This window comes from Carcharodon carcharias, chromosome 8 (genome assembly GCF_017639515.1).
Source record: "Carcharodon carcharias isolate sCarCar2 chromosome 8, sCarCar2.pri, whole genome shotgun sequence".
Lineage (NCBI taxonomy): Eukaryota > Metazoa > Chordata > Chondrichthyes > Lamniformes > Lamnidae > Carcharodon > Carcharodon carcharias.
In genome coordinates this window covers 12,964,342-12,976,603 of record NC_054474.1, presented here as the reverse complement: position 1 = coordinate 12,976,603, position 12,262 = coordinate 12,964,342, and the positions used below count along the sequence as shown (strand labels likewise).

The 12,262-nt window shown below is 43.6% G+C and overlaps 1 protein-coding gene across 2 annotated transcripts in view; it reads right to left on the bottom strand.

Annotated features, from left to right (window-relative positions):
* The window catches only part of dctn4 (dynactin 4), a 42,222-nt gene that overhangs the window by 15,387 nt on the left and 14,573 nt on the right, over positions 1-12,262 (bottom strand). For both annotated transcript variants that reach the window (XM_041194153.1, XM_041194154.1), the window contains exons 5-9: positions 9,962-10,069; positions 4,839-4,912; positions 4,086-4,198; positions 2,610-2,719; positions 542-615 (exon numbers count right to left, since the gene is read on the bottom strand). In XM_041194153.1, coding sequence (XP_041050087.1) covers positions 542-615; positions 2,610-2,719; positions 4,086-4,198; positions 4,839-4,912; positions 9,962-10,069 — 479 coding nt within the window. The remainder of the gene's footprint in view (positions 1-541; positions 616-2,609; positions 2,720-4,085; positions 4,199-4,838; positions 4,913-9,961; positions 10,070-12,262) is intronic.

Below are 12,262 nucleotides of genomic sequence, written 5' to 3'. Positions count from 1 at the left end.
CTAGTCACTAAATAAATGTGGACTTTTTTTTTGTTTAAAAGTTTGAGAAAAATTAAACAGCCATTTTAGACTTGGGAAATATAAAAAATTACAAAAGGATAGGACAGAGTAGATGGAGACAGAAGGTTTCCAATGAGTGAAGGGGTTTTAGAATAACAAAACATAGATGTAAGATTAATGAAAATTTAGGACAGAGAGCAGGAAAAACCTTACACATTAAGAGTTGGGAGGCTGGGGAATGCACCAATATTTGAATCAGAAACCATGGCATCATTTAACAATAGGTTAAATAGGGAAAGCAAAGGAATGGAGGGGGGAGCGAAGGAATTTTGGAAAAGGATAGGCACACGGGATTAGGACTACCCCTCATGAGGGATAAACAGCACAATTTATGTGTTGCAGTTTCTATCTAACTTATATGACACGCAAGCCCATGAGTTTTTAATTCCAATCTGTTAAGGCCACATTTCCTTTTCCCACCAATGAACAGCACAGCATGGAATCGAAAGCCAGGTCTCAACAAAAAAAGCCATTTACTCACACAGCAACCAGTTGGATCTTGAACTTGATGGAGGTTGGGTTAAACTCAGGCTTGCTCAAGTTGTGTTCACATTTCTGCAGCGTCAAGGTGAAATGGGCATGGGAGAAAAAATACAAAATCAAATCGATGATTTGCAAGCTAAACATCCAAGACCAACAACTATCTTATTGCTCTGGATGGAAACCCCTCACACACAATTAGCAATCGTATGGCTGATTTTAAACCATGATCGTTGAGGGGCTTTGGAAAGACATGGGAACCTTCTCACCTCCACCTTCATTTCAGGAAGGATTGTTTCAGAGGTGCCTAGACTTGTATGGCTCCAATGCGGAAAAAATTAGGTTGCTATGTGAAAGAGAGTTAACCCTTTACGTGCTCAATCTTTAATACATCTGCTAAAGCCGCCTTCTGAAAATTTCTGAAGCTTAGCGGAAGAATTTTCAGAACCAAGCAGATCACTGTGTCCACACCAAGCACTCTTGGCATCTTCATTCTCAACATGCTTCACATGGGATTTATTTAACAGCTGTTGCCATTAGGTTAGCTTTGTTCACTCAGGACCACAAACTTCTTTAAAAGCCACTGTGAAGCATATTATTGTTCTTCTTTTAAAACATAAAAGGCAAAATAATTGCAACTGCTGATTTTGCATTATTCTCCTCCACCAGTTCAAGAAGAGTTCAAACGAAGTAACTTCCTCCTTGTCACTCAGTTCACTTCCTATCTGGCACTCTTTTATGATTCTGCAGCTGCCCTGATGGGAGATACCAGTGACTCTTTGACCAGAGAAGAAAGTGAGTCATCTGTATTCCACAGAAAAGGGTCTACCCTTGATGGTTTAAATGAGAAGGGACTGAAATGGCATGGAGTCCCAAGCAGGCACGTAGCACTGCAACACCACTACTCTTCCCACCGGCCTTCCCCATCAATCACCGCTACAAGAATCTTCTTTAGCTATTTCTGCGGACTTTGGAGCCTTGTTGGCATGTATTGACAGAGCATTAATTCCATCCTTTCCAGACAACTGCTTTAGACCTTTTGTGTCCCTCCTCCTCCAACAACTACAATCTGCACCGACCCCCATCCACATTAAAACAAGTAGCCAATAACTCCATGTCTGCTGTCAGGGACCAGAAGATCCTGCAAGTGAATGGCAACCCCTCTCCCACAGTCCGCCTTTCCAACCATTGGATTAAAGTCTCTCTATTTCCTCCCCCCAAGCCCAGCTTAGGGGACCGTACAATGAGAAGAGTTAGGACAAGGGGAAACCAGTATCACAGCAGACATCAGCCTGCAGCTCAGCAACTCTGCTCATAGAGATAATAGAGATGGGAGGATTAGAAGGGAATAAAGTCCCGTTGCTGTAGAGGGGCTCACACTTCTGAGGTTGGGTTCGAGGTACAGTGCAGGGAGCTCTGCACAGTCTCAGCATTAACTTGTCTAAAGTATTTAAAAATTCCTCTCTGTCAGGAAAGCCTCACATGTAGAGGTTCTGACCTTCTGTCCAATAGTTAGTTATCTGCACCCACCTTTCATTTCTTTACTTATCTCTCTTGCCTTCCACCATTATCCTTTTGTCACTTAATCACTCCTGATCTCCACCCTATCACAGACTTTCTTCATTACATAGAATGAACTGGACAGGAACTAAATGATTAGTCCAAACGTTCACGCAGACTTATATGTTCCACACGAGCCTGCTGCCATCTCTCTGCATCTAGGCTTAGCCTTTTGTTCTTTTCCTGCCCTCCTCGCTTGCTGCTGGACTCCGCACTTGCTTAAAAGCTGAACATCTCTAACACCTTCCAGTTCTGAAGAAAGGCCATCTAGCTGAAACGTAAACTCTGTTTCTCTCTCCGCAGGAGCTGTCTGACCTGCTGAGTATTTAAAGCATTTTCTGCTTTCATTCCAGTGTTAAAAACCTGTGCTTGGGAGTGTCTGATCCTGATAGAGGTTGTTTCACCCCTGTTCCTTTTATGTTATGTTCTTCAAAATGTTCGTATCCACCCGCTCCTGTCCCATAACAAGCAACTCACCTGCCCACCCAACAGACCCCTACTGGACCTACCCGACAACGCAGCGAGCGCTTTATCAGGAGATGCTTGTGCTTTGGGTACAACTGGGAAGCAGAGATTGGCTGAAAGTCTGGCTGCAACAGTCGCTGGTGAAGGGTGGTCACTGCACAGATTAAAACAAAGAAACCGATTAATAGATTATTCCACCAGCCCCTTTCATTCACTTAATACTTAGAATCATAGAATGATTACAGCACAGGCAGCAGCCATTCAGCCCGTCTTGTCCATGCCTGTTCTCTGCAACAGCAACTCACCTATTCCCACTCCCCCATCTTTTCCCTGTAGCCCTACAAATTATTTTACTTCAGGTGCTCAACCAATTCCCTTTTGAAAGCCACAATTTAATCTATTGCCACCACACTCTCGGGCACTTAACAAGAACTTGTCCCTAGCCCATTCATGGTGTGAAATCAGGTTGCAGGCAATCCTCCATCAACCAATTTAACCCATCAATTCATCACAGAATTCACGTAGCATCCACAAAACCATCCTGTCACCCAGCTAAATGTGTGTACTGAGCCACAGAGCCTAGGAGTCAGCAAGCTGTGCCAAATTGGAGGATCTCAGATGGGATAGTGATAAAGGTGCTGGGACTGCACTCAGTAGCACTTGATTACAGGTTGTGGAATCAGCCAATGTTCTATCCTAAATAACTAAACTTGCTAGGAAAGTGCAAGTGCATGCACACTGAGCAGGAGGACAATCAGACCCTGCACTGTGTCTACACTGGGCTGCAGCAGATCAGACCTTGCACTGTGTTCACACTGGGTGGGAGCAGGGTCAGATCCTGCAGGGTATCCAAACAGGGCAGGAGCAGGGTCAGACCCTGCACTGTGTTCACACTGGGGAGGAGCAGGGTCAGACCCTGCACTGTGTCCACACTGGGTGGGAGCAGGGTCAGACCCTGCAGGATATCCTCCTTTTTGGGTTTCCCACTGGAGGCTAAAGATGACACAGGGTTACTCAAGAGCAGAATTCTCCGTCAGCCAACAATACAGACAAGAAATTCAGCGAACTAGCTATTCGCCTCACTCCTGATTGCGCGATCTTTGCTGTGCACACACCGGCTGCTGCATTCATGCAACAAAATTAACTGCAGACCAAAGTGACTAGAAGGGCTCTGGATTTTTGCTGGGGCAAAGTACATATAACAAGGAGTTATTTCCTCTCCTCGAGGCACTGACTCTTGCCAGTGTCTAGCTGCAAAGCTGTCATACACCACCAACACTCTAATACATGTGGCAGTGCAGTTGGTCAGCAGGACAGTGGCGGTACTCAGCATTCATGGATTTCTATCACATGGGAACCTCAGTGGATTTTAGCACCACATACATCTGTCTGCAAGCATGCTAGCTTCAGAAGGAATATTATTATTGTTCCATTAAAGTCAGTTATAGAGCCAGTCAGGTTATTATTGAATTCCATGTTCAGTACATAATACATCTGTCACAACTTGGCTTGGCTGTTACCCTCAGGCAGGTTGAGAGCTCTAGTGTAATAATCCTCTGGAAGCGGCTCCACTTCCTCTAATGGCTGGGCAGGTTCGATCTTTATCTCTTTGTGGTCCTCTGCTTCTTTCAGCCTAGAAGACAGGATGACGACACGTTAGTAAGAAATCCAGTTAGCTATGGCAACCAAATTTAACTGCCTCCTATGCCAAAGGCTCTGTGCTCAGCAAAGAGTCATAGAGATACAAAGGGCCAAAAGATTTCCGTATATAAAGATCTAGGGTTTCCCCTACCTTCACTGGCATCCTTTTGTATTTGCCCCAAATGACCGTTCCTAATGTAAGCCAATCGGCAAAATATTTGACTATCACAGCTACCCAAATATGTCTTCCCTTTTTGTCCATACATGTGCACTATATAGGAGGGCATCACTGGACAGCGATCAGAAACAGGAGTTTACTTTTAGTCCCATCCCTTCTCTCTTGGCCCCCAGAATCCTGGAGAAGAGCTGGGAATCATCTGCAGCCTACTACTGCTTTCTAGCTGGGATTACCTCAGTCAATGGGGGCTAGGTTCAAACCTTGGACCTAATTTGCTCCGCAGAATCAAACAACTTGCCACTAGCACAACATACCATTCAGGCCAGAGAGTTAACTGTTCCTGCAGCAAGAACCAAGCATGCTAAAACACACAGAGTGCAGCAAGGAGCAAGGTGCTAAACATCCCCCACTCCCAAAATCTCAGCAGCCACACCAAGTGCAGTAAGTCACTTACGTTGACCCAGCAAGGGTAATGATAGGGGCCCCAGATCTCTGCCGCTGCAGTCTTGTGCCTAGGCCGTACTTGTCCTGAAATGAAATGCATCAAGATCACGCAAGCATCCCTCAGAAGTGACATTAATTATAAGGTTATGGCATGGAGCTGTAGAATAGTGCATAGCCAAATAAAATTTATTCATACAGTGTCAGAATAATGCATTACAGGAGGTATATGAAATATTCAAAACATGCCCGCTCAAACAGAACAGAACAACCAGCAAAACAAGGACACAATCTGCTTTTTACTCCGAGATTATTTTGAGCTCTTTGAACAGTTGTGCACAAAGAGCTTTCCGGATATTGCCACCTCAAGCCTAATTTTAGTTTGAAAAGACAAAAAAATAAATTATACCAGTGGGAATTTCCCACAGTTTGAGTTTCTCACACTCATTATACTTCATTACACAATAATCAAATTAGCATTAGTACCATTTTTTCCGTGGCATATTGCAAAACACTAAGTGAGGGCTGGCTACATTCACAGAGACTTCCTTATTATGATAAGACACACATATTGTTTATATGTACCCATGAATTGATGACAAACACATGTGTATGATAGGTTGCATATGGCATTATATACATGCTGATCACGTTTTATATACACATACATTCACACACAAACATATGAACATACATACCAGCAATTGAATTAGGAGCAGGAGTTGGCCATTCAGTCCTTTGAGCCTGCTCCACCATTCATTAAGGCCATGGCTTATCTGATTGTGGCTGAACCCCACCTTCTTGCCTACTCCCAATAACCTTTGACTCCCTTGTTAGTCAAGAATCTGAGAGAAAAAAATTCTCATCTCTATCTTAATGGGAGATCCCTTATTTTAAACCTGTGTCCCCTAGTTCTGATCCCTCCCACAAGGGGAAACATCCTCTCAGCATCCACCCTGTCAAGTCCCCTGAGGATCTTATACAATAGATTCTACAGATTGGTGACACTGATGACCAAAGTCTATCTCATTGTCACAAACCAATAAAATGAAGACAATCCCAAACCTAGAATAATTTTTAAAAGGCTTAAACTCGTCTAGAAACAAAAATTATAATACACCACCCACCCCTTTTTCCACAGCACTGCTTGCTTTATGCAGAAGGCAAATTTCTAAAGATTGATCGAGCTTGAAAGAGGTTTGACTTTCTTCCCCATGTTTAAGCCAAAGGAGGCCTCCCAACTCCTAAACCACCATAGGCCACAGTAAAATGCTGGACATGCCAACATGGACTCCCAATGTATGACACAGCAACAGTGGATGACTGAACGTAGTAACTAACTCACCACCACGTGTATAGTGTGTGTCTGCACATGCGGAGAAGCAGCAACATTGAGACAAAAAAAAATCATTCAGCAGTTAAAAGTGTAGTTAACACACACAACCTAAACAAACAAATTGGATCAGGCTGCGCTGATGGGGGTCCTTCATCTTTTGGGTATCCATAGACAAAAGGGGATGGGGAGCTTCATTCATTTTACACAAAAACAGTACACATGATTGTAAATAAATTTCTAAGGGTCCTTGAGCAAATAGCCCATTGTATCCTGATGCCAGTGATGAACCATACCTTCAGGCTAACCAGAAAGCCAGTCAAGAGCAGCCTCACCCCCGAGTAAACATGGCCATAAGATCACATCTGACCCCGTACATTCAGGATACCAACCCTTCACTGTCTTCGACAAGTTCTTAGAGAAGTAATTTGCAAGATTATAGGTGAAAAGCTAGGCAGGCTAATTGGACAGCTTTTTGAAAGAGCTGGCTCAGGCATGATGGGTCAAATGGCCTCCTTCTTATTGTCAGATTGTATGATTTTACCACTATCCGTTACAGCATCTACCCGCTTCTTAAAAGGAGTTGTTTGCCATGCCATGCCAGCAACAATCCTGGCTCCCTACTCCAGCTGTTGCTCACCATCTGAGTAAAGCAATGCTTCCCGAAATTAATGCTAAATTTGCCCTCTGAGGACCTGACTCTGGGCCCACTTGCCCTCTCGATGTGGATGAAAGTACCATTGCAGATTTATTTTGCCTATCCTGTTAAACATCTTATACACTTCCACAAGACCTCCCCTGTAATGACATTTTGAATATCGACAGCCCTTAGTTCACCAAGTTGGATATCATACAGGGCAGAAGGATGCCATTCGGTCCATCAAACCTATGCCTACTCTCTGAAAGAGCTATCAAATTAGTCCCAGTCCTACCTATTCTTTCCCAATCGCACTGAAAATCTTTCCTTTTTAATTATTTACCCAATTCCTTTCCAAAAATTAGTGAATCTGCTCCCGCCCTTTCAGTCAGCGCATTCCCAATCATAACTCGAATCAAAAAAATCTCAACTCCACCCTGGATTTTTTGATATAGCTAATGTTTAGCGAGTTTTCCCAAAAGGTTTCAAGTGCCGTTCACATCAACACTTTTTAAATTAAAAGTGGATGGCTCTTTCAGCAAGCCAACAGATGCACAATGGTTCAAATGGCCTCCTTATGTACTGTAAGATTCCAGGATCCCATAAGCACAAGATGTGCTCTATCCAACTTTCTTTCGCTTTATAAGAAATATTTTTGTTGATCACTAAAAGCCTTTCATAACAGCTTCAGTTGAACAGCAGCTGTTTCAGATAAGAAAAAAACTGCATTAAATCATTTTCCAATCAATTTTGCTACAGCGCAAAGCATGTGCATTCTGAAAAGATCCAGTTACCCCACTGAAAGGAGGGGTATAGGGCTTGTGTAGCTATCTCCAGTTAAAAGGCCAGCACCAGAATGTACTCTCCCTTCACGCTGCACGGACCAATTCTGTGAACACTACATAGGTGGCGGTACAATTGTTGAAATGGGGGTTCCTCAACCGAGAATCAAGAGCAAGGGAAAGATTCAGATGCTGACAAATGAGCCATTTCCCCATTAGAAATACCTAATATCAGCATAAAGTTTGCACTCCTCAGCAGTTAGGGACGCGAGTCATTCAGCCCCTCGATACTGTCCCATTGCCATTCAATCAGGTTATGGGATAGAAGTAGTACTGAGGGTGTGCTGCACCATTAGAGATGCCATGCTTTAAATAAGACATTAAATCAAACTGTCCTCTTAGATGTACATAAAATATCAACATTGAAGGATCCCTGTACTTTGAAGAAGAGTAAGGGGGACAATTGGGGGATGAAGGGGGGGGTTCTCCCTACTGTCCTGTCTAATACTTATCCTTCAACCAACATCACTAAGACATGTTCTCTGACATTACAAAGTCATGACACTTGAGGTTGTGAAAGGCGCTATAGAAATGCAAGACTTTCTTTTTCTTTATGGCTGATTTCTATCTTGACTCCATTTATCTACAATTATTCCAAATCCATTAATATCCTTATCTAACAAAAACCTATCAATCTCAGTTTTGAAATTTTCAGTTTTTGGGAGAGTGCATTGTTTCGTTGAGTAGAGTTAGGTCCTTCTGCTCTGTCCCAACAATGTGGCTCAACATGAACCTCAAAAACAGAGAGCTCAACAGTCGTGTTTTGCACATCATGTCAGAACCAGAGAGGTTTACAGGATAGCAAACAGTCACCACATTACTGTGTTACTGCATTACAGAATCATTTCACCATTAAAAATGCTAACTAACACCACTCCCACAGCACTCAATCTCAAAGTGTCTTCAGACCGGAAAAGGAATCCTGGCAAATTTCATGCAAAAGAGAAACTGAGCAGGTAGAGGTGAACTGGACAATGTGCCTGCAAGAGCTGAGAGTGAGGTACCAAGGTAGATTCTCCAAAAGCAGTAGACTATTTAAATGGAGAGAGATTGCAGAACTCTGTGGTACTGAGGGATCAGGGTGCCTGGTACATAAATCACAAAACATTAGTATGCGGGTGCAGCAAGTGATTAGGAAGGCAAATGGAATGATGGCGTTTATTCCAAGGGGAATGAAATATAAAAGTAGGGAAGTTTTACTGCAGCTGTACAGGGCCTTGGTGAGGCCACATTTGGAGTACTGTGTAGTTTTGGTCTCCTAATTTGTAAAAGGATATAACTGTGTTAGAAGTTGTTCAGAGAAGCTTCACTCGACTCATTCCAGGGGTGAAGGGCTTATCTTATGAAGAAAGGTGGAACAGATTAGGCCTATACCCACTGGAGTTTAGAATGATGAGAGGTGATCTTATTGAAACATATAAGATCCCGAGGGGACTTGGCAGGGCGGATACAGGAAGGATGTTTCCTCTTGTGGGGGAGACTAGAACTAGGGAAACAGTTTAAGGATAAGAGGTCACCCTTTTAACCCAGAGATGAGAATTTTTTTTCTCTCAGAGAGTCCTTAGTTTGTGGAATTCTCTTTCCCAAGAGCAGGGGAGGCTGGGTCATTGAATTTTTTCAAGGTTGAGTTGGATAGATTTTTGGGAGACAAGGTAGTCAAGGGTTACAGGGGACAGGCTGGAAGATGGAATTGAAGCCACAAGCGATCAGTGATGATCTTATCAAATGGTGGAACAGGCTTGGAGGGGTGAATGGCCTACTTCTGCTCCTAAGTCCAATGCTCCTATGGAGAGTCAAAGGTATCAAGGCTGAAGGGACTCCCTCCAAAGGGAGACTTGGAAACAGGAATGAGAATTTTTAAAATCAAGGTGTTGCTTAACCAGGAGCCAATTATGTCAGTGAGCACAGGAACGATAAGGAAAAGGGCTTGCTGAGAGTTACAAGTTTTTGATGACAAAGCATTGACATCCAGTCAAGCACAACAGGGCTGAAAGAAGAGCAGGACCTTTTACAGGCAAGGGCACAGGCTACGGCACTTTGAAGAAATTACAATTTGCTGAGAGCAGAGTGACTTTGAGAAGCCAAGCGTTGAGGCGATGGAGGCTAGCACTGGAGTTTGTGGGCTGCAAGGAAACTGCAGGGGGCGGTCCCCAGTCAGCTGAGGAGCCATGGGAAGGAAGTTCAGGTCAGCGTCACATCAAAATCCCATGCCTCCTGACATAGACAGTGAGGTTAATGGAATCAAGGCTAAAGCACCAATGCTACCCTTCCTCTTTGCTCCACCAATTCAGCAGACATGCAGGATTCCTTTGCGGAGGACTCACAGAAAAGGCGAGCGGCATGTAGTTTCTGCGTCTAACCAGCTTCTTGCGATCGCGTTCGATCTTCTCTCTCTGCGCCAGTTGGTGGTAATACTCCAGCAATTTGTTGATCTGTTGAGGGACGTGGAGAAAGATACAGCTTAGAATGTCAATTTACAGTCCACATTGAGGAGTCTCAGGCATTTTAACTCCCTTTACCTTCAGCTCAATTCCTGACAGAAGTGGCAACGCTGAAATAAGTGAAGACATTTTAGAAAGCTCATTTTTATGTAACTAATGTATCTCCAATGTAAACATTGTTTAGTCTGCTCTCAATTGCAAAATATTAGATAATCAGAATTTTGAACTAAACACAGTGAAACGTGCATAAATGGACACTTATTGAGAGGCCTAAGTGAGTATGGTAGCATAACAAAAACAAAAATACCTGGAAAAACTCAGCATGTCTGTCAGCATCTGCGGAGAGGAACACAGCTAACGTTTCGAGTCCGTATGACTCTTCAACAGAACTAAGGAAAAATAGAAAAGAAGTGAAATATAAGCTGGTTTAAGGGGGAGTGGGACAGGTAGAGCTGGATAGAGGGCCAGTGATAGGTGGAGATAACCAAAAGGTGTCATAGACAAAAGGACAGAGGTGTTGAATGTGGTGATATTATCTAAGGAACGTGATAATAGGTGACATTAAGGGTAGAAAGCAGGAAGAGCAAGGTACAGAAGCCCTACTGGGGGTGGGGTGGGGGGAAAGGATCGAAATAGATTAAAAGGTAGAGGTAAAACAATGGATGGAAATACATTTTAAAATAATGGAAATAGGTGGGAAAAGAAAAATCTATATAAATTATTAGAAAAAAGGGGGATTGGAAAGGGGGTGGGGATGGAGGAGAAAGTTCATAATCTAAAATTGTTGAACTCAATATTCAGTCCGGAAGGCTGTAAAGTGCCTAGTCGGAAGATGAGGTGCTGTTCCTCCAGTTAGTGTTGAGCTTCACTGGAACAATGCAGCAAGCCAAAGACGGACATGTGGGCATGAGAGCAGGGTGGGCTGCTGAAATGGCAAGCGACAGGGAGGTCTGGGTCATGCTTGCGGACAGACCGAAGGTGTTCCGCAAAGCAGTCACCCAGTCGGCGTTTGGTCTCTCCAATGTAGAGGAAACCGCACTGGGAGCAGCGAATGCAATAGACTAAATTGAGGGAAGTGCAAGCGAAATGCTGCTTCATTTGAAAGGAGTGTTTGGGCCCTTGGACAGTGAGGAGAGGGCAAGTAAAGGGGCAGGTGTTACACCTTCTGCAGTTGCATGGGAAGTTGCCGTGGGAGGGGGCTGAGACGTAGGGGGCGATGGAGTAGAGCAGGGAGTCCCGGAGGGAATGATCACATTCATTAGATAATATCACCACCTTCAACACCTCTTTGTCCTTTTGTCTATGACATCTTTTGGTTATCTCCACCTATCACTGGCCCTCTATCCAGCTCTACTTGTTCCAGCCACCCACCACCCCCCCACCTTAAACCAGCTTATATTTCACCTCTTTTCTATTTTTTTCTTAGTTCTGTTGAAGAGTCATACGGACTCGAAATGTTAACTGTGTCATTCTCCACAGATGTTGTCAGACCTGCTGAGTTTTTCCAGGTATTTTTGTTTTTGTTTTGGATTTCCAGCATCCGCAGTTTTTTGCTTTTATCTGAGTATGGTAGCATAATGGTTATGTTACTGGACTGGTAATCCAGAAGGCCGTGCTAATAACCCAGCGACGCAATTTCAAAACCCATCACGCCAGCTGGGGAATGCAAGTTCAGTTAATTAAATAAATCTGGAATAAAAAGTTAGTATCACTAATAGTGACCATTAAACAATCACAATGCAGCAAAATCCTTTTACAACTGAAAACATGGGACACGCAAAACTAAAAAGTCTATCAACATTGGACTTTATCAGAGTCCCAATCTCCAGTCCACACTGCAAGGGGCAAACTTGGCATGTGTTTGATATGGAAGGAAGCAGGAAGTGGCAGAGAGCTATCATTCATTCAGCAAGTTCCACTGTACACAACACACTGGACATGTCAGAAGACTGAGCAATAACATTAACCAAAGCTAGCTCATCCAGTGGCTCACTGGATCAAGGCAGCAACCAACATGTGACTGCAGAACAGAAAACCAATTCTCAGACAGTGTGCAGTCAGCCAATCTTCACTTTGGAAGTGATGCTACAATTTACCTGTTATCCCGGTACAGCGAATGGGAAAGACACAAAATCACAGAATTGTTACGGTGCAAAAGGAGACCATTCAGCCCATCTTGTCTGC